The sequence below is a fragment of the Ruditapes philippinarum genome, unplaced genomic scaffold (genome assembly GCF_026571515.1).
Source record: "Ruditapes philippinarum isolate M1 unplaced genomic scaffold, ASM2657151v2 ctg2269_1_1_1_1, whole genome shotgun sequence".
Classification (NCBI taxonomy): domain Eukaryota; kingdom Metazoa; phylum Mollusca; class Bivalvia; order Venerida; family Veneridae; genus Ruditapes; species Ruditapes philippinarum.
The window spans coordinates 27,373-51,357 of NW_026860580.1; the positions used below are offsets into that span (position 1 = coordinate 27,373).

At 32.2% G+C, this 23,985-nt stretch overlaps 1 protein-coding gene across 3 annotated transcripts in view; it reads right to left on the reverse strand.

The window, feature by feature from the left end:
• LOC132712678 (transmembrane cell adhesion receptor mua-3-like) overlaps nt 1-23,985 on the reverse strand; it is a 63,809-nt gene that overhangs the window by 25,174 nt on the left and 14,650 nt on the right. For all 3 annotated transcript variants that reach the window (XM_060695084.1, XM_060695083.1, XM_060695082.1), the window contains exons 2-11: nt 14,335-14,414; nt 13,741-13,755; nt 11,209-11,458; nt 6,720-6,909; nt 6,355-6,490; nt 4,907-4,921; nt 2,623-2,763; nt 2,207-2,293; nt 1,257-1,379; nt 618-746 (exon numbers count right to left, since the gene is read on the reverse strand). In XM_060695084.1, coding sequence (XP_060551067.1) covers nt 618-746; nt 1,257-1,379; nt 2,207-2,293; nt 2,623-2,763; nt 4,907-4,921; nt 6,355-6,490; nt 6,720-6,909; nt 11,209-11,458; nt 13,741-13,755; nt 14,335-14,401 — 1,153 coding nt within the window. In that variant the 5' untranslated portion in view covers nt 14,402-14,414. The remainder of the gene's footprint in view (nt 1-617; nt 747-1,256; nt 1,380-2,206; nt 2,294-2,622; nt 2,764-4,906; nt 4,922-6,354; nt 6,491-6,719; nt 6,910-11,208; nt 11,459-13,740; nt 13,756-14,334; nt 14,415-23,985) is intronic.

Below are 23,985 nucleotides of genomic sequence, written 5' to 3' on the forward strand. Positions count from 1 at the left end.
AAGCTATTAGTCTATTAAAGAAGCTCTACTAAAGTCGATAAAGCCTAGAAACGTGAAATTTAATCTTTCTAACACAGATCATAGAGCAATTTAAAGCAGAAAGATATACAAAAGTGAGAAATACAGCTATTTTATGCCGTTCTTACAAAGCGTTTCAAATGTTTTCAATTCAGGGTAATTCTTCATAATTAAATTCAATATTAACATATTTTTCTGGTAAGATTATCACCGAAAAGTCGGAAAAAATGTATGCATCCCAGATTGAGCAAAACAATTTTTTTTTTAAAAATCTACTTTGTGAAAAATGTAACAAAAGTTTTAGAAAAGAAACGATATTTATTACTCTAGTAATGATTTACGTGTTAAATGCAAGGAATGAATGAAATTGCAATAGTCATAACCAACGTATTTACGACCATTTAGCATTTTTAATCATTGTTTGGTCATTAACGTTGACTGAAAGTGCCTTTTTCATTGGTGAATCAGTTTATTTGTTCACTTGACAATACTTTACTTTTTGATTCATTTTTTAAATTTTGTGAAAATTACCATGAATCTGGAGGCATGCTATTGGAATACTTTAAATTTAAACCATGTGCAAGTTTTAAAATACTTACAGCACTCTCCATCGTACTGTATAGGAAGTGTAGGTGGACATTCACATCTGCCGGATTCAGCGCCACAAACTAAGTCGCCTCCACATGAGTCAGGATGATAACTGCAATCGTCACATAATGCTGACCCAACTGTTGAAATAAATCAAGCAAATTTAAATGTCCGACAAAACCTTTAATCAGTTGTATTTTGATTATACAAATATCGTCATTTCCTACATTCTTAAATAATTTAGTTAAAGTCACATTATGCCCATTGAAGGATATATAGTGAATGACCAGGAGAAAGTCAAAATAAGTTTGCATGTTACTTATAAATAGTTCCTTTCAATTTCATAATTTACCCCGCATGAACAATAAAGTACTCAAAAGGTCTAAGGAAATTTCTGTAAATATGCATCACACTATGAAAGGGATGGGGCAGACTTGATATATTCAAGGCAGTTGTACTTCTTTATCTTCAATATTTTCAAATATCAAATGTTGGACAATCACCATTGTAACAGTCACTTGAAATATATACTCTATTCAGCTCAGCTTAAGAATAAAAGAATGAGAAAAATGTCACTTCTAATAAACAAAATGAACAAGATTCGTGACTTTTACCAAATTATTCCATATATGAAATAAATTTAAAAGTACCGCAATGAGTTCCGTTCCAATGATAGCCATCAACACAATCGCACACTGTTCCATTGCAGAATGCATGGCGATCTGTGCAAGTATTTAATGTAGTCGTGCATGTTTCTGTGACTTTAGTTCCATCTGTAATATGTCGGGAAAGGATGATGTAAATACAAAGCTATTAATCTATTAAAGAAGCTCTACTGAAGTCGATAAAGCCTAGAAACGTGAAATTTAATCTTTCTAACATAGATCATAGAGCAATTTAAAGCAGAAAGATATACAAAAGTGAGAAATACAGCTATTTTATGCCGTTCTTAACAAAGCGTTTCAAATATTTTCAATTGAGGGTAACCCTTCATAATCAAAATAGTAGCAGAGAGCGCAATTTATTTATAATTTTACTTTACCATCAAATAGAATTCTGAAAAACAAATTCACAGCTCCTGTTTTTGTCAAAAAAAACCTTAGTTGAGTCCGTTTTAGAATAATAGGTTCTTACAAAAATTAACAATCTGATCAATATCTTATAAAAAAAAGTACGGAACTGTAACAAACATATATAAAATATGGCAAGTTTCTTTTTTCTAAGATTATCAGTTTCTGATAAGATTGATGCTGCATGATCATGAGTAATCACGATTTGAGCCGTGTCATGACAAAACCAACATAATGGCTTTGCGACCAGCATCGATCCAGACCAGCCTGCGCATCCGCGCAGTCTGATCAGGATCCATGCTGTTCGCTTACAGACCCTATAACAAGTAAAGAAACTGATAACGAACAGCATGTATCCTGATCAGACTGCGCGGATGCGCGGGCTGGTCTGGATCCATGCTGATCGCAAACCCATTATGTAAATTTTGTCGTGACGCGGCTCATTTGTTAATGTTAATAAATAATGAACTTAATAGCAATTCGACACTCTTTTTTGAACATGCGCAGTTAAACTCTGGCACTATACGTACAACATGTATCTCCAATTAAGACTTGATTTGCACCACAGAACGATATACCATCACACGGGAATGATGTGAGAAATGTTGTAAAGTCAACTGTAAGTTATATAAAATGCATGATTGAAAATGTTCAAATAGAGATGTGAACGAATCAAATCGACTTAAAACTTTTAACACAATGTTGTGAAAAAAAGATAATTTCAAATATATGAATGAAGGATATAGTGAAGTATCTGACTTATTATCTAGTTTATATATGTACATGAATCTCGCTGTTTTAAATGAAGATACTAACGAGCAAACATTCATGACGCAAGAATCCACATGTAAGTGTTCTGTAACAGAGAATTGTTCGCAAGATCTTTAAAGTTCTGGTTTGACAAGAAACTACAAAATACGACTATAATGTTAAAAATATAAAATACTTGAATGGCAATCGACGCAATTTCCTTTTTGGTCAAGGATGAAACCATGCGCGCATAAACAAATCCCTTCTGCTTGATCGCACACAGCATTATCATCTTTACACTGATCAGTTGTAGTGCAGTTTTCACCAACGCATACCTCTAATGATTGAAATAACAAGTCAAATAATTTGTATGTAGGAAACAATCAGTAAAAAGTTTCTTCTAAGTTGGTTACAAGTTGTTGTTGTATCTTTTTATAGAAATTAATGACTCTTAATTTCGATCATTACTCTGAAAATAACTTAATATTTTTTATTATTTCCGGTTAAATTCAATTTTGTTGTTAAAATGAACTGAACCCGTCGTCTCTACATTTCTTACTGCAAAATATTAGGCATAATCTATTATTTTGTAATCTTTTAAATTTAATGAGTTTTTGTCAATAACTCTACGTCTCACCTTTGTTTCATAGCAATAAAAAGGAACGAAAGCAAGGGAAAGGCTTGTAAATAAAATAATGCGGTAAAAGTGTGAGGTTATATATGCATTATATGTAAAACTGATAAAATGTGTGTAAAAAGTTATAATTTGCCATAATTTGCATGAAAACTAAGGAAATCTAATAATCGCTTGTCATCAATGAAAAACAAGTTAAATGAGAAAATTGAAGGGGTCTGTTACAGAAAAATAATGTAACAGCATTAACTGTATTACATTTTCAACTGTGTGGCAATTTCAACAGCGTTTATAACTCGTTATTGTAGGTACGGTCATTCTAGATATAAGATATGCCTTGAGCAATAACACATTAGAAAGAAATAGAGCATTGATTGCAGACTTTGTTTAAATCTGAAAGGTCATGAAAACGTTATCAATTGCAATCAAATACTTTAGATAATATAAGAATTTCTTCAGTCTATCTAATTTGAAAAATGTGTTCTGCTATAAAGGTATCAGAAGCTTTACTATTGAAATGTCTTTACAGTGATATTTAATATAATGAACAAGTAGAAAAACATAAGGAAAGGCAAATTAAGAAGCAAAACGATCGTCCAAAAAGAAGAATAAAAAATAAAACAATGCTAGTTTGGAAGGTACAATTAACAATCACGTTTTGGTACTTCTTTAAACACCAATCAGTACCGACTTCGCATAGTGTACATAATAGTGTGCAAGCATACGGCTTGTCAAATATACCCTTCCAATTGGTTTTGTTAAAGATCGGTCTACAATACCCTTTAAAGTAAGGGTTTGCCACAATGAATATTATAAATGTATAAAGGCAATCGCATTAAAACCGTGTCAAATATAATGACGCTATCACTAACGGACATCTGACATTTTGGAGTTGGCTATCCACTTCCAAAGTGTATGCTACATGTTATTATATAACAAATAATGATTCTTTAAAAATGTCAAGGAATAGATAAAGTTTAATATTTATTGAAGCAAGCGAATTATAACATATAAAAAGTCATATGTTTTATATAATTATACTGGAAGCAAAAACGACATAGCAAGCCATGTGTTTACTGCAAACTTATGAAACCAATCACGAAAGGTCATGTGATTATCATAATTATATTGATAGCAATCAAGACCTTACAAGTCACGAAATTATATGAAATGCAAGTAAGAAATAAGTCATGCGTTAATATAGCTACAATGAAAGCAAATTCGACATGACATGTCATGTGTCAAATATAATTATATTGAAAGCAAGCACTGCATGTCAAACACTCGAAACAAGTTATTTGTTAAAAATATAATTATAATGAACGCAAGCATGATATAACAAGTAATTTGTTAGATACTTATATTTTGAAAGCTGGCGCGTCATAAAAAGACATGTGTTTTATATAATTGATATAATAATATTGAAAGGAAGTGCTACTTAAAAATACATGTGTTTTATATTATTATAATGAAAGAAAGTACGACAAAACAATAGAGACTGTGATATAGAGAAATGAGTCGCATAAAACAACCAAAACGAAGGCTCAGTGTGATTTAGCCTGTTCACGGACGGTAGTGGTAACTGTCACTGCAAACTACCAATGACACCCCCTCACTGAGGCTCTAACAGACTTTAACATTTAAATTATGTTCGTGCATGAAAAGCGACACATGATCCCCAAGTTAAAGAATGCGTTTGGCCTAAACAAATTGAAAAGAAGATCAGAAGTCATGCAGCATGCATTTCACAGACAAGACGTCGAAAGACGGATTTGAAACATGATGATATTGAAATTAAGCATTACAAGTCATTTCAAGTGTTAAAGTATAATGGTTAATGTATTACCAGGTGGCGGTGGTGCTGTAAATAAAAGTAAATTACTTTAGTTCAAGGTCAGTGGTTTGTTTCAAAGTCACTATGTTTAATTTAAAGAATAATAAAATGAATTTCCAATCTAACAACTGAAACCGTTTGTGACTAGCCTTTTCCAGAGTCAGTCAAGCGTACTATTGAAGGACAAACTTTCCTCTTGATGCCACAAATATGATAATGAACATTAAAACAAGCATGATAGACAAGTATCTTTTTAATATGTTTAGCAGGTTAATGCATAATAGTACACTTTCTATCACCAAAGCTTATTTTCATTTGTTATTCAACATCATTGTTAACTAACCTTATTTCAAATAAAAAGACTGATATTTTGTCAACATGCTGACTGTTTACAATTGTGTTCATATCAGCCAGTAATTTGCAAAAAAATATACGAACATACTTATGATTTTATAATACGCGTGTATATAAACAAATCTTTCATTCACATTTTCAAACTATATTATACAACATGCTAATGGAGGACATAAGAAAACAACATTTTTTCTATCTTTACTTCTACTTTCCTTTCCATTCTGATTACTTCCAGTTTATAAACGAATAATTTTAAATGAGCCGTGTCATGACAAAACCAACATTATGGGTTTGCGACCAGCATGGATCCAGACCAGCCTGCGCATCCGCGTAGTCTAATCAGGATCCATGCTGTTCGCTATCAGTTTCTCTACTTGTTATAGAGTTTGTAAACGAACAGCATGGGTCCTGATCAGACTGTGCGAATGCGCAGGCTGGTCTGGATCCATGCTGGTCGCAAACCCATTATGTTGGTTTTTTCATGAGGGCTCAAATAGTATTTCATTTTATATTTGGCAGAAATATGATATTTTCTCTAATTATTTTAAAATGAAACACTCATAACTTGTAATGTTATGTCAACGTTTTTTTTCTTTAAACAAGATAGGTGTTGTTAGTTAGTTTGCTGTTGTTTTTAAATGTTTCTCCGTAATTAATAATTATAATATATATTATATTGTTACTGTTATACTGTATCTTACGTTTGTACAAAAGTCATTGACATCCTTCTAAATCTTGTTGCTAAACTGCAGCGTGATTTGTTTATATATTCATATGTATGTAACGAAATAAATAGTATTTAAAATTATAAAACTCATTCTTCAAAATCTTGTTTCCTAAAACTTTCTGTGTAAAAAACAATTCTCACGCCTGGCAAGATAGCACTTATCATTGTGGAACATATTTATTTAAAAAAAAAAAAACTTTTATATAGTAGTAAAATGCAATTATCATTGCTTAACATATTTATAAACGAAACTTACCTTTTCTTTCAACGCGAACATTATTAATAAAAGAATCTTTTTCTTTCATCATATCATATGAATGTGCATTGTTTGCACTATATCACTAGTTTACACGAGAAAAATTGAATTAAAATGACTTACTGCAAATTTCTTGTAACACTAAATCAAGTATAGTATCAAGGTCGTCGAAATTATCAACAGTGAAGATCAAAGACCGATCAGATGCTATATAATTCAGCTCGTATATATCAAAATCTTTAACTCCAACTGCAATTGACTAAATTAAAAAGAGCAGAGCATTTCAGTTTTAACAAATTTTAGACATAGGTGACATAAAAGCATCTTAAAATATAAAAAACTTACATGATAAAAACGTATAAAACTATACATTTACTGTGTGAGAATTGTAAAGTTTGTGTTTATATTATAATTAAAATCAGTGCAAAAAAATCAATTAAAAAGTCTGTCGTTAAATATCTTCACAAAGACATAATATAATACAGTACTGTTAAATCTGGAAACATTGCTTTCAGTTCGTCAACCCGATCATCTAGAAGGTCTTGTCCACCATCGTTTGTCTCTCCGTCTGTTAATGTGAACAAAACATCAGGTACATCTGGTCTATTTCCTGGTCCACTAAACATATTTTTAGCTGCTTGTATGGCAAGATCAGTTCTTGTGCTGCCACCTGAGTAACTGGAATATGATTAATAAAATTAACTACTTCACTGTGATTAGTATCAAGGTATGATCCATTCAGTCGTTACTTTGCTTGTCGGGAGTTATCAATGAAAAGAGCAGATTATTTTCTTTAGTACACTTTGGCACGCTAGAACCGATGGGATAGTTTTGTTTGGAAAAAGATATAGCTGCAGATACTACCATCTTGCTGTATCCGTTCTTTGAGTAGTTATTTTACCTATCGGTTGTCTCCGCAAGGTGACATATTCTAAGGTATTGGTAAATCAAAAAGTCTAACTCCCTCAATTTCCCTGGAAATGGTGGGCGTTGGCATGATTGTCGAAAACATAGAAACAAACGATGTTCTTAATTTTCTATTTATACAATATCTGTGCACGCATATGTTTACATTGTAAAATATAAGAGCAACTGAAATTCATTCAAGACCTTCTATTGTTTCAATTTAACAAAAACTGTAACTCCATTTATCAGGACCACGTAAATTATGAAAATGAAGATCAACAAGGAAGGCCGGCTTTCAATGAACGCATAAAAAAATCCACCAACTCAGATCCACCGGTATGGAGCCAATCAGGGCACCTAATAAACCAGGACAGAGTACAAAGTCAAAGCGAGGATGGGGCGTTATTATGAATAATTCAGTAAAGGTATTTTTGAGGTTATTATAAAAGACCATTAAGTTTGTAGGGGGAGGTTCGGGAGGGCAGAGAAAAAAAGTTTGGACAGGAAAACGTAAACGTTTTGGTGAGCGGGGATACTCACAGTTGACGAGAAAACAAGAAGGGACCCCAAATGTGTTACTACAATTAGGATATTTCAATCAATAACAAAAACATTTAAGAAAAATAGGAGGCGCTGCCTTGGAACGGTCTGAAGTTTAAACTGGTAAATGGTGTACCAAACTTCAATCTTAATCCCAATATTTTGTAAATACATTAAATCCCGGCCACAGTTGTTGTGGCTTAGTAAGTACTTCGCCAATATGGTCATGTAGAAACATGTAGAAAGAAAACTCATATGAACAGATATATACTGATTGTCTTAAAGAATGACGAAACGACAAGTATATCACCTACACGGTTCGGCGAAGCAAGACAGAAGCTTAAGTAAGGCAATTCAGTTTTAATGTGTTTGAAGAACTGTCCATCATAGAGTCACCCACTTGGTCCGTCACATGTTATGAAAAGAGAACAGCATTGTGTCGAACTGTAAACTTTGTAATTGAAATATACGAATTATTGTAGAACTGTTCAATGAACGCAGCCACTACACGACCCAGCAATACATGACCACAGGCAAGGATCCCGGCAGGACCCAAATAAAACCAGGACAGGGCACAAGGCAAAGCTATGACGAGGTGATAACTATAATAACATATAATAGGAAATATTAGAAACAGACAATGAAATTAAACAGACGATTAATTAATCAAACGTAAAGTGTTGTTGGAGAAAGGGGCGAGAAGGTCGTGGGGGGATTGAAATGAAACAAAACTAGGCGGAAAGAGAAGATACTTACCGTAGACGAATAAACAACAAGGACACAAAAGTGTCAACATAATAGTATTAAACAACAGACATGATACTTTTGTAGAGGACCACAGGGTGATGATAAATGCAAAAAAAATCTGACTATGGGCATAATAATGTCTGTGGAAGGAATTTTAAAAAAATTCATGTTTAAAGTCTATGTTAGCTCACTCCTCTATTAATTCCATCTATATAAATTTTTCCTAGGGCCACCTTAATATCATTCTTGTGAAGTTTGGTCTTTTATCAACGGACGACAAACAGATTGTCGTCACAAACTTTCCCTAGGAGAAATATTATGAACAAAACAAAAGTACAAATTGCCTTAAAGAGCATGCTCCGACGAAACAAGGCAGAGGGCGAAAGTGATGGGTTTTATGAACTGCCGATAGTAGAGTATCCCATTTGACCGGTCAGAGCAAAAGAAAGTGGCCAACTATCAAATGGTTGAGAAGTAAGCATACAAACATCTTAAAAGGATTGTTTCAAAACCTCTTGTAATATAATGTTTGCTAATTTTTGTAAAAGTAACTGATCCAATATCTCACGAAGTTTGTGTGTTATAAACAGGGTTGCTTATACTTTTTTTTTAAATTTAATTTGCACTTGAATTAAGATATGTATTCAAAAGTACAATGTTAAAATTTATAAAGCCTCGCGGAATATTATTGAGATATGAGCCGCGTCATGACAAAACCAACATGATGGATTTGCGACCAGCATGGATTCAGACCAGCCTGCGCATCCGCGCATTATGATCAGGATCCATGCTGTTCGCTATCAGTTTCTCTACTTGTTATAGGGTTTGTGAGCGAACAGCATAGATCCTGATCAGACTGCGCGGATGCGCAGGCTGGTCTGGATTCATGCTGGTCGCAAACCAATATGTTGGTTTTGTCATGACGCGGAACATTTGTCTTATTAGATGAAACACCTGTGTACATCTCCTTTCAAGTTTGGAAAATTTATAATATTATTCCCTGTTATTCTTACAATTTATAAAATTTATATGGGACGTATTGATAAGTATGGAAATATGTATACATTTTGTATCTCAATAAGATGTAACAGTATCCAAATTATTAGTTTTAATTAATTGTTATTCACTTTTAGATAACTTAAATATCATTTCATTTAAATATAGACCTTTTTACAATACGATTCTTCCATAGCAACCAAGGTTGCATTACGCGCGTGCGCATTCTGTGCAGGGCAAAAGCTCAACAGTGTATGATACTTTAAGGCTTTAATAGTCGTGATTCCATGTTATATCAACCAGAAAACAGTAATTTTGGGATGACTAAAAGCGGTAAGTACTTCAATCGATATTTATAACAGATATAATAAATATGCAGGACTAATAATCCAATGGTCAAAAGGCGCATACAAAAAAAAACCTCTGTTTAATGTATCATTAGACGACTTTTTCATCCGTTATTTAAATTGAAACAAGAGGGTGTTAATTATTAAATTTTATTATCCCTGTATTTCATAATATTACACAATGTGTATTGTACACTTCCTTTAGATTTGCAAGGCGGTAAGTGTCAAACAGATTGACACGCGACCGTGGTTGTTTGTTTCCAGGTAGACATTGTATAAATATCATTCAACCGGGACGTTTTAAAACCATGACATATCTAATCTCGTACAATTATGAAAATCGTAATTTAAGTAACTTTTATATATACCGATCTCATCAATGTTTATTGATTTGTGAAGTGACCAATAGTGTGACTTGCATTTATAAATATTAACATGTGTTATGAGGAACCAGATAAAATGAATGTAAATTCACTTTCCTTAAAGATTAAAAAAAAATAATTATTAAAAAACGGACTTAAAAATTATCTGTTTTGCATCACAGTCAAATAAAGGATAGAATCAGGTGAAAACCTGAACAATAAAAATGCACTATCATCGGGTCTGTTCTGACTATTTTCAGAATGCTAATTAACCTCAAATTCAAATGTTATAAAATTTCTTTTATATTTTTTATGAACTATTTCAACAACAATTTAGTTGACTCCCATTTGAAAAAAAGATATAATTCCACATTTTCTTAAAAAAAATCTGAATGTCAGATCCGTGACCGTAAGCGGGACCACCGTAAGGGGGAATTCTTAAGCAATTTCCTTTTCCATGCCTTTTTATGGCAATCTTTGCAACAAAGCTATAAAGGAATCTTTTCTATCTTTGTTTAAAGCTATTTTATATAATTTTCTACCTTTTACCTTAAACTTACTCGGAATTGTCTAGGAACTTCTTCTATATTTCATGTTAGATTATGGATTTTTTGCCCTGCGCAGTTTGCGCAAGTGCGGGGAAATACTACTTCCGGTCGATTTCTTATAGCAACGGACCGCGTCGTAAAAAGATCTATAGGCTATCAATATTCAGGATGTTATCTCAGTATCTTGAAGTACCATTAATTAAAATAAATAATTAAAATATACATAAACGATTAAATGTGCCACACTATATAAAGTAATAACAATAATGACTGATATCTTGGTTGCTGAGAAAGTTCAGTCTTTGACTTAAATTTGACCCACATGTCCCTTACAGCTGTAGCCTTTTATCCTACCATACATATTTAGGAACGTATCGAGCTTAATTACCGCGTACTGCTTATTGGTCTATGCCTGCAATGACTTGACAAAATGCAAATCAGTCAAAAGTTGATAAATCGTTTTTTAATGTGTAATTTAAATGTATATTTATACAAATATGTTATTTTTAAGAACCAACAGGGAAAACTTACGGTAAAGAATTAAGCTTAGCTATAACTTCGGCATTTGTATCGAAATTCGGATCATTCAAGTTGAATCCAAGGCTGGTGTGAACACTGGTCGAATAATCAATGAGGCCCATTCGGACTTCGTTTGGGTCAATTACTAACTCATTAACGATGGCTTTAATGAAATCAATCTCGTCATCATAACCGCTACTTCCAACGGATCCTGACGAATCAACAATGAAAACAATGTCAGCAGTGGCAGTTTGACAAATATCTGAAATGCAAACAAAAAAAGTATTTAGAAATAAATGTATTTATAGATAGATAAAATATTTGATGTCATTGTTGAACATTCAGTAAATCAAACTGACTTTTAATGTAGGTTAATCTAGTAAATCAAACCGACACTTAATGTTGGTTAATTTATGAATTTGGCATTGGCCAATCTGAGAGCACCCTTAACGTCACGTGCTCTCTAACAACCAATCAATTAACGGCATCAGCCTTTCTGGAAAAACTTTTAGAAGGGAAAAACACGCTACATCTGCTCTGCTATAATTTTACCACCACCTCCCGTTTTCATCCTCCTCAATGTGTTTTCTCAAGGGTTACCAATAGTCAATACTAATTTTAAAATGTTGTTTTGTATCAATTTTAAAATAATATTTGACAGATTATGCTGTTCCTTCATTAACTTAGATAAGTATGCAATTGTTGTTGTTGTTTCTGTATATTATTGTTAGGCGGTATTTGTTCACCCAGATGTGGGAAAATTATTTTATATGTATGTAATAAGGTTGTTTTGCTGCAAAACAAATTTGCCCGTTTTCAATCAATCATGATGTTGCTTTGGAATTTCCCCATACACAGTCCACAGAGTCATTGCTTTACTTTAAACAGATGCACATAAACGTTAGATTAGTTTTAGATTAATTGTGCAAATTAAAATAATAAACTCTTTAAAGTTAATGGATGAGAAACCAATTCTATATATAAAACGTTGTTAAATGAGTTGTTGTGAATAATAGGACTTCTGCTCCGTTGCATACTACCGGCTGAAACAGTAATCCGTTTTTAAGAAAAAAGTGCTGTAATATTCATCCATGGTCCTTTAGGATCATTGGGGTCCGGCACTTTAAAGTGTTGATAATTGATTACCGCTCAAGCAGGTGCTTGGGGTTGTGAGGGATGTTTCACATTTTTATTATCCTTCATGTACAGGCTCAATCAAACCGCGTTTGCAATTTTGCTTTTTTTAATGCTTCCGAGGGATCATTTTATTTCCAGATTTTCACTCAGATGAAGATAAATGCAACTGCCACACAGTAAGTAAAATCTTTTAGAAAGGGAGAATTTTTATCAGAACAACATTTCCAGTGAAATTTGTGGCCTTATTTTTGTAAAAAATAACAAAAAGAAAGCCCCAAACGGCAAAATAAAAAATGCTTTAGGCTCTGATTTATTGAGACTATACTATACACTTCGTCATAAGAGACAGTGAACATGTTTTTTTTTTTTGGAAAAAGGGAAATGGTATTTGTTTGTGTTCAGTATAAATAATAAAGTGTATCATACATCCTTTATTCTATGAGATCATGTCCGGACCATCTAAAATTTAGTTTCACCAATATAATATTTTACCATATTTTCTGGGAGTGAGTGATAAATGTAGAAAGAAATATGAAAGCCCTTGTGAGAGTTTTTTTTTCTGTTTTTTTTTTATTCGATAATCATCGTCTTAACTGCTTTGATTGTCGTATGTGTGTCTTTAAATTAGTTAATTAACTTATCCTGTTTTAAGTAGTTTTTTCTATTTATGTATATAAAATCAATATTAAAAATGTATATTTTCACTTCACAATGTAGTTTATTGAGACAGAGACAAATTTTACAATCACACTATGCAAGTTATATAAACAAGAAATAATTTGAGCCGTCTCATGACAAAACCAACATAATGGGTTTACAACCAGCATCCGCGCAGTCTGTTCAAGATCCATGTTGTTTGCTTACCAACCCTATAACAACTAGAGAAACTGATAGCGAACAGCATGGATTCTGATCAGACTGCGCGGACGCGCAGGCTGAGCTGGATCCATGCTCGTCGCAAACCCATTATGTTGGTTTTGTCATGACGCGTCTCATTTATTGATGCATTATATCTTTTTCAACATGTTCCGTAAAGGCAAATTATGCCTCGAATACAAACAAAAAGTTTATTATTTCGAAAGGGCAAACATGAGTTTCATTAAACGTGTTAGATAATTTTACCTGTAAAATGAGAGCTTGATGTGAAATAATTTCTCATATAAGTAGTAAAGTATTATTTTGATTTACATACTTAATACTAAATCACTATAATTGAATAACTGCCAAAAAACCAACAGAAAAAAGCGAAGGCTCAGGGAATTGTCCAGTGAGTAAAACTTTTAGGAAATTATATTAGGACACAAGAAAAAAACCTTTTGAGAAATAAAATAAAATAAAACTAGGGCATAATGAGCTATTGTTTAAATTTTTAAAAAAATCAGACGTTCGATTTATGAAATAACTTACCAGTTACGCTCCCTCCTGAAATTGAAAAAGTAAACACTGTAAACAGTTACTCAATAATTGATGAAATAAGAAGAATATTTCTAGCGTATATAATTCTTTGTTGAACGGTATATGTCATTGACACTTCCCAAAAATATCCTACTAAAATTATAGAATTGAAAAAGTAACAAATTAAACTTGACCTGTATGATTATTACATAACTACAGTAACGAGCTTGAGAGGTAGTGCGTTAAATAAAGTTTTGATGCAACTCTGAACTTATTGAAGCATAATCTATTTTTCTTTAATTAATTAATCAAGTATGTTAAAAAGAATCTTTCTAGAGCTTGAGATTATGGCGTAGATTGTTCTGACCATCAAATATTGCTCAGAGCTAAACATTGAAATAATCAAGTTTTACAATCATGAATCAACATGGTTATTCTGGTTAAAGTTTGTTAATCATGTCAATAATTAAAAGCGACTACTTTACTTACATCGTTGCAACAGGCTTTAATCTTTGTTTTTTGTATTTTCGAAATTATTAAACAATTAATTAATTATTAAACAAAACTGCACTCAAACTTATCATAATAAACAAAGAAAGTCCTTACCTCGCAGAACTAAGTTCATAAGGAGTATCGCTATATAGGCGTGCCGCATGATACCAGGAATGCCCATGTCACTGAGTTTCCTGAGGTACAAATTAAAAATTAACTTCCAAATCAATAATTCATATCGTTCGATAAGGTGGAAACTTTACTAAGAACGATTAAGATTTTAGATGTTTTGACCTCAAACCAGGTAATTTGTTGCCTTAAGAAAATATATAATCGTAAAAAGATAAATGAGCCGTGTCATGACAAAACCAACATTATGGGTTTGCGAACAGCATGGATCCTGATCAGACTGCGCGGATGCGCGGGCTGGTCTGGATCCATGCAGGTCGCAAACCCATAATGTTGGTTTTGTCATGACGTGGCTCAAATATACAAGATAATCATGCTTCTGTATGATATCAGATGAGTTTTCACAAATATATAAGAGACATCAATTTCGGTTTGGAAATGTTCAGCCATGTTTTAAAAAAGAGGATGCTCACAACACTTGTGAACAAATTCACCGTAATATTTATAATGTTTGTATTATTTACATCACATTTCAGTAATGTATCATTCAAAAACAGGCAGTTTTGCTATTAATCTAGAACAAAATAATTCTTTATCATCATGGCTACCTTTCATATTACTCATAATTTTATACTTTGAATCCATTTATGTGTCATGAATTACTCAAAATGTCAAAATCAAAAGCAGCATGGTTGTAACTTCATTAAAAATACATATATGAAAATCTTTTTCCACACAATAGTAAATACTCAATCAAGCTAAAACAATTACATGTATTCTTATATCATTCCCGAACCACCTAAGCGACCGTCTGCTATTTCAGAGAGATAGCTTTGCACATGCCTATTAATTTATTACCACACGAGTTACTTCCCTTATCCACTAAAAATCTTGAAAAGGATGAATCAATACAATTATCATCGGAGCCGATATCATCACATAGTATTAGCCGCGTCCGGTCACATTCATTAATCAACCAGAAGTGATCATCAGAACAGAACAGAACAGAGTTTATTTCATAACTTGTACACACATAGGTACATCGTTATTACAAGCATTTTTAAATATAATTATAGGTCACATATTTTACAATTACACATAAAGAAAAAACAAATCAATACAATACTGAGCAATGGGATATTTAATACATACAATGTGATACATTACATACACTGACAAAACTCCATTAATCAATTATATATCCATTTCTTTAAATTACTTCTGTAAATGAATAATGAAGAGTACTAAATTTAAGCGGAGAACAAACTATAACTTCGCTTTTAATCGAATTTGTTTGATAAATTATTTTTATAATAATATACTGAAAAAACATCAAGGTATATATAATCAAAACTGCATCATAATACTATTGAAGATTTCTGAAGTAATCATTTCGTTTGATGTTTGCCTTTTTTAAATAATAACATAAGTTTGTAAGTACTTTATGACTTTTAGATTGTAGTAGTTCTATAAATTTGGCCATACTAGGCCTAATGTAAAAATATCGCTTAATATATTGACTACGTAGATTTTCATAAGCACTGCATTTTAAAACAAAATGATATTCGTCTTCGAGTTCGTTAGTATCACAGAATTGACAAGTTCTTTCGTGGTGTTCTACATGGCCTCGACCATACCTTCCGGACTCAATTCTAAGTCTGTGAGAGGACACTCGAAGGCGTGTAAGAGCGCTTCTAAAAGATTTACAATTAATCTTATCTTAATATAATTCATAACAGAACTGATCTTTTACATATGAATATAGATGACTGAGCACACCATTACTAGATACATCTGCACGCCATTCTTGTAAATAACAATCGATAAGTCTTTGTTTAAAAACAGGTAAGAACTGTTTTAACAATACACTATCGGGAAAATTCCATATTTCGGCAAAACCAATTACCGCAAGCAGTTTTTTAATTTTACATGGCCAGTTATTTGTGCCATTTTCACATTTGTCACGGGCATTTTCGTAAATGCATTTTAATATACTGTTATCCGTATTCAGTAATTTAAACCAATACTTTATTATATGTGTGTACCTAATGATAAATAACGGATACCTCCCTAATTCCCCGTAGACCGATACGTTACTTGTACTTAATTTAACGCCCAAAATCGTTTTACAGTATTTGAGATTTACACGTTCTAACTCTTTGGACTTAGTGAAGCCCCAAACCGGGCAGGCATAGTTTAAGATAGATCCCACAAAAGCATCAAACAATTGAAGCGATATCGAATGGCTAAGTTCATATTGTTTTATATAATTTAGCAGTATATTTGAGGCTTTAAAGGCCTTTCCGACTATGTACTGGTTATTTAATACGAATGAGCCGGTATAATTAAACACCACCCCTAGGTAGTTGAAGTCATTAACTATTTCTAGAGGCACATTATTGAAATGCCAGCGCTCATTACATTTTAGTCCACCCCTACGACGAAACACCACTATCTTGGTCCTAGATGTGTTGACTTGTAGGCCCCAGTACTGGCATTACTCGTATAATTTGTCTAAACTGGCCTGCAAATCTTCAACAAAATGGCCAATAATTGCCATATCATCGGCGAATAGCAGTATGATAAGGCACATATCATAAATAGATAAACCTGATTTAATGGATCCTTGCAGGAAAAGTTCCAAGTCTTCAAGAAAAAGGGCAAACATGACTGGCGAATTATTTAGGCCTTGCCTCAATCCAATGGAAATATTGAAAAAGTCAGAATAGGAATCAGAATGTTTAACACAAGACTTAACTATATTATACATAGACCTAAACATTTTTAAAAGTTTTCCATCCAACCCAAGATGATACAATTTAAACCACAGTGCCTGTCGATAAACGGAGTCAAAAGCCTTTTGTAGATCTACAAATGCACATGGCAAACGTGACCCTTGCGAAATAACATGTTTTATGAGGTTATGTAATGCAAATATAGCATCTACAGTGCTGTGACCCTTTCTGAAACCGAACTGGGCGTCAGATAGAATATTATAACTTTCAAACCATTTCTCAACCCTAGCTGTTAACACACCAGTGAATAATTTTCCAAGGTTACTCAAAAGTGTAATGCCCCCATAGTTGTTAGGGTCATTTTTACTTCCCTTTTTGTGGATCGGTATTATATAACCTTGTGCCCATATATCTGGGAAATAACCTGAATTAAAAACAATATTAAAAAGATCTGTTAGATGGCCTCCATTGATATCAATCGATTCGATTAAGTATTCATTTAAAATATTGTCACTGGGACATGGCGATTTGTTACGGCCGAGTCGCTTGACTGCAGCGGTTACCTCCCCTAGTGTGATAGGTAAGTTAAGCTCACTGTATGTAGGATCATGTAAATTTAAATCATTATTATCGTTAAAATTTTCAATCTCATTTATAACAGTTGTCGGAATATTATTAAACAAATCTGAAAAATAATTTTTAAAATGCTCTACTGTTATATCATTTTGACATGACTGATTATTAGATTTAAAATATTTCCAAAACTCACGCGGTTTACTTTTTCTTAACTCCGAAAGCTTCCTACCTTCTTTCAATTTGTAAGCGCGTTTTTTCTTGCGCACTATATATTTAAACGTTTTACGCTGTTTGCAAAGTTCAATTCTATTTATTTCGGACTGGTTACTGTTATAATTGTGCAACGCGCGTTTATAAAGTATCTTATGGTCGACACATTCCTTATCATACCATATATTTAGATTTGCTTGGGAGGGTACATTATTTTTATATTCACGTTTGAACAGAGGCGACGCAACTTCCGAAATGATGTTTGTAAACATATCCACTGTGTAATCTATTCTATTTAAATCACTACAATCCGCACTTACAATAAGATCATCTACTGCTGTTCTCGACTCAAACACTACATACCCTGGACACGTAAACCCCAATATTAACAGTGATGCGAAAAATAATAGATATGCTGACTGGAAAAATGATCCTAAACAAAATTTGCGCAAGCCGTTCCCGAATTGCCAACCAAACATACCCCGAGGACGTGAAAAACAAAAAGCCCCCATGACTTCAGTACTCCCAATCGTTTTGACGCGTTCCATAAAGATCGCTCTGTGTCACTCAACCGAAAAAAGCAAAAAGCTCGATCACCACTAGAAGAAACATACGTGAAACGTGTCAACATAGGTAATACACCCGAAACCAATAACTGTTTATTACAAGGAGCAACAAATCCCGAAACGGATCAAACTATACCAAAACTCTTGTCACCCAAGGCAGGGCTTCAATCCGAATCAACAATTTAAATGGATAATGATGTGTATTCAAATACACCTGGTCACTAGGTCAGGCAGGGAGAGAATTATAACAGTAAAACTGATGACAAAAATTATTATAAGTGCTCGCCCGAACGGAATTATTGCGGTCAATGTGTAAATTCATCCTATATAGACCAAACGCAATTTTTCTCTGTTTTGTCATTGAATGTGTGTGGCTTAGTTTCTAAACAAAACACTCCCGAATTTTATTCATTGATACAAAAGTATGATGTTATCGGGTTTCAAGAAACAAAAACTGATTTTCTTGACTCGGTCCGATTTGAAAACTTTGATTTGTATTTTAAACATAGGAAGCATGTTGCATGAAGAAAATCGGGTGGGATTTGTGTGGCCTATAAACATAATATTAAACGATATATTTCTTTTGTTGACACAGCCAGTTCAAATGTCCAATGGTTCGTAATTTCTCATAAACTTAAATCGGTGATATATTGTATGGCGTAATATATGTGCCACCAGAAAATTCTATATACACGGTTGAAGACCCGTTTGCAGAATTGCAAGCAGAATCAGATACATTATCAAATAAATATGAACATATCTGTTTATTCGGAGACTGGAATTCAAGAATCAAGAATTTACAAGAATTAGTTACTCCAGATTTTGACATTTTTCACGAAAATGATATGGACATTCTTTACAACGAACTAGATACTGAATTGAATGTATTTCTCGGTACAAATGTTGTTCCTTTCAGGAATAATGAAGACAATACTATGAACAATTATGGATATAAACTCATTGATTTCTTAAAATTTAATAACATATTGAATGGAAGAACTAAAGGTGACCAAAAAGGTCGTGTTACTTGCAAAAGTGTTAGTGCTATTGATTTTTTTGTCAGTACATCTAGTATGTTTAAAGTAATTACACATTTAAATGTCCTAGAATTTTGTCCTATGTATTCTGATGCTCATAGTCCTGTTGAAATTATTTTTGAATATTGTGATGTTAATATGCCAAAAAGTACTGAGAGTTTTAACTATAAACCAAAATTATGGGATTAAAATAGAATGCAAACATTTATTTCAAATATCGATGTAGATATTGTAAACAAAATACATGATGACTTAGATACAATTGAAAATAATAATATTTGTACGCAAGAAAATGTAAGCAAAATAGTATCTGATATATGTTCTGTATTCAGTAAAAGTGATGAAAAAAGTTTTGATACACAAACTGTTGAATTAAATGATACATGTAATAACCCTAAAAAGAACGCAAATTTTAGGCCAAAATGGTTCAACGGTGAATGTAAAACAGCACGGCGTTCTTTTCATCGTGCAAAATTCTTGTATAAGTAAAACGGATATAAATAAGCAAAACTTAAACTCTTCCAGTAAACTGTATAAAAAGTGTTTAAATAGGAATTATAATTAATACAAAAGGTCAAATGTAGAAAAGATAAAAAAGCTCAAAAAGTCTAGTCCAAGAGAGTATTGGAAAATTCTGAACGGTAGTTAAAGTAATCGGCACAATTTCGGCACAATTGAAAGATTTGTATGAATTTTTCAAAAATGTAAGCAGCATTGATGACGCTAATTCTCCTAGTAACGATTTACAATTTGAAGACAATTCCAATAATGAAACCTTAAATAAAGACATCTCAATGCAAGAAATCGAATATGCTGTAAAGGCCCTCAAAAACAATAAAGCTAGTGGTAACGATGACATTTTAAACGAATATTTAAAGTACTCTTTGCCTATTATGAAAAATGAATATAAACTATTCAATATAATTTTTAATTATGGTATTATCCCCGAATGTTGGACAGTTGGTGTTATTAACCCAATATTCAAAAATAAAGGTGATGCTACAGAGCCAAGCAATTATCGACCGATAACTATTTTGAGTTGTTTTGGCAAATTTTTTACGTCTATTTTAAATATACGTCTTCAGAAATTTTCTGAAGAAAAAGAATTGATAAATAAGTTTCAATGTGGATTTAGAAAGGGATATTCAACTGTAGACAATATGTATGCACTTAAAATGATAATTGATATATTGCAAAATTCTAGAAAAAAATTGTTTTGTGCATTTATAGATTTAAAAAGTGCATTTGATACTATATGTAGAACACATTTGTGGACAAAACTCTGTAGTTATGATATAACTGGAAAATTTCTCAATGTTGTTAAAAGTATTTATAATAATGCTAAAACATGTGTATGTGTAAATGGTAAGAAGTCAGATTATTTTTCATGTTCAATTGGTGTAAGACAGGGAGAAAACCTGTCTCCTCTATTGTTTTCATTTTTTCTGAATGATCTACATGAATATTTCGAAACAAACAACAATGTAAATGGGGTAACTTTGAACAATAAAATGATTGGTTTACTCAAATTATTTGTTATTCTCTATGCTGACGATACTGTCACATTATCCGAATCACCTGTTGATTTACAAAATGCCATACATTTATATCAAACGTATTGTGATAGTTGGAAATTAACAGTTAACACATCAAAAACTAAAGTCATTGTATTTTCGAAAGGAAGACATGCACAATATATTTTTACTTATAAGAATGAGAATTTAGAAATAGTTGATGAATTTTAATATTTAGGCATAACGTTTAGCAGAAGTGGTTGTTTTGTTAAAGAAAAATCTGAAATAGCTAATCAGGCTACTAAAGCGCTGTACTGTCTAATTAAGAAGTCGAAAAATCTGCAGTAACCAATAGATATGCAAATTTATTTATTTGATAAACTATTAAAGCTATCTTATTATATGAGTGTGAGTGCTGGGGTTTTGGTAACAATTCCATACTAGAAAAAGTTCAACTGAAATATCTAAAACACATATTGGGTCTTAAATCAAGCACACCCAACTGTATTGTATATGGTGAAACAGGTGTCAAGCCATTACACATTGAGATTAATACAAGAATGATAAGCTTTTGGTCAAAACTTGTTGTACTAATATATTTTAAACTGACATGTTCTTTGTATAATGTAATACTTCACAATTTTAGTAACTGTGTCAATGTCAACAGACAATCATTTAAATGGATCTTACATATACGACAAATACTTACAGATTGTGGTTTATTGAACATATGGGATACCCATGAATTTCCAAATCATAAATGGTTAGTTGCTTGTGTTAAACAGAAATTGTCTGATTTATATTTGAATGAGTGGTATTCTATTGTTAGTAATTCTAGTAAATGTAAAAATTACCGATTATTCAAGGAAACGTTCAAATTCGAACCATACTTAGTAAATACACCTCATAACCTGCTTAGATATGTTATTAAATTTCGAACTCGTAATAATAGACTTCCGGTAGAAACAGGAAGCTGGAATAGGACAGAACTTCACCAGCGAAAGTGCACACTTTGTAACTGTCTGGTAGCATAGGTGATGAATTTCATTATCTATTAGAATGGCTAGAAATTTTCTGCACTTAGAAAAAGGCATTTAGATCACCAATATATAAGAAAACCTAATGTTATGTTATTCAAATCTGTTATGAATATAGATACAAAACATTACGATAAGTACAAGCATTTTTGTTTATTTGTTAAGGAAATAATTATTAAATTTGATATTAGATAAAGTTGCAATCTGATGTACGTCTTAGAATTACTACAAAAATGTGTGCTTTGCTATTAAGATCTGTCGCATATTAAACATTTTTTAACTAATATTTAAGTAACGGAAGTTTAAGATCATGTTATTTGAGTATATGACTGATCTCTTTGGCAAAGCATATATTTGTAACACTATTGGTATTTAATTTAAACATATGGAATACTTAATGTCTCTCCCTCGTATGAAAATACGAGATATGTCTATGCATGTCATATATGCCTCTATAGTTTATTATGTAAATATGTTATAGCTCATATTGTCATGTTATTCATGAACTGAGTATGAAATAAACTTGTTTATTATATACTTATAAATGAAATATTGAGAAATATTGATGAAATAAAATGCGTATTTTTCATTTTCCGTATTTTCACTGTAAAAATTTATTTTTCACTAGTGAAACATATTTTCCGTATTTTCACTGGTGTCTTGCCGGACTACTTTCTTTTAAATTCTGCCATTACACAAGATTTAAGGGAAAGTCTTTCAAATTTTATAGCAAAAAAGAGAAAAATATATATAATAAACAGAAAATTCAAGTTTTTTCTATAAATTCATGATTTATTTTCATCTTGTGGCATGAAAATTACCATATTTCATTCGTGGCTACCGCCACTCATGAAATATTTATTTTCATACCACTCGATGAAAATAAATCATGTATTTATAGAAAAAACTTGAATATATTCTATAAACTTGGTAACAATCACCGGAAATTAACACCCTACCTTTCGGCTTAAAATGTTCCATATTATTTTGTAAACAGTTCGTTGAGTCTATTTTTTATCAAATTTGCTATAGATGAGTTATTTTCCTATAATAAATGACAGAAGAATTATTACAGAAATTGTTATTAAGTATTTGTGTCATTTATATTTGTTACAATTGAAATACCATCTATAATATAATTTCTAAAATACACAAAAATACCTTCGCTATTTTTAGCATTTACTGTATAAAGTAGAGCATGAAAACCCTTCTAACTCTATCCAGATTCAGTTAAGATTATGATGTCATTCGTAATTAAAAGGTCAGTTTTTGCCAGTTGTTTTGCTATAACTCATCCCGTTACAGTTAACCGTTTAAGCCCATCAACGTTTTCCTCGGCATCTTTAATCATTTTGTAATTAACAAATAGTTTGTCGTAGGACTTCCGGTTTTCTTCTCTTGCTTCATTTATCTGAAAAGTGCCCTCCTCTTCAAATGGTGCAACTACTCCCGAAGAAACTTCTGTTATGTAATATTTCGTGTATTTTAATTAGTAGCTAGATTAACGGACGACTTTCCTGTCGTTTAACATATTAAATTTGCATACAATACGACAATTTCTATTTCGCATTTCGTTTTTATCCAATGGTATAGCGCCCATGCGATACGCTCTTTCTTGAATGCTTGACACCAACTCTATTGCGAGCCGTTATTTGTCTACGTCAAGAGGACTTGATTATTTTTTCTTTAAATCCACCAAGATTGAGACTATTGATTGGGGATGCATATTTATTTCATGCTTTCCAGTATTTTATTGTAATATATCAGATGATTATATTCTGATAAACCACAAGTGAAATTTATAAAATAAAATTTTCACTGTAGCCGAACTATATCTGAATGCGGATGAAAAGAAAATCATATTTAAATGGAATAACATGCAGAAATAAATGCTGTCATGCGTAAATTTTGCTTCTTTAGGAAAAGAAAGTCGATGTCACCATAAATCATGTTAAAAATGT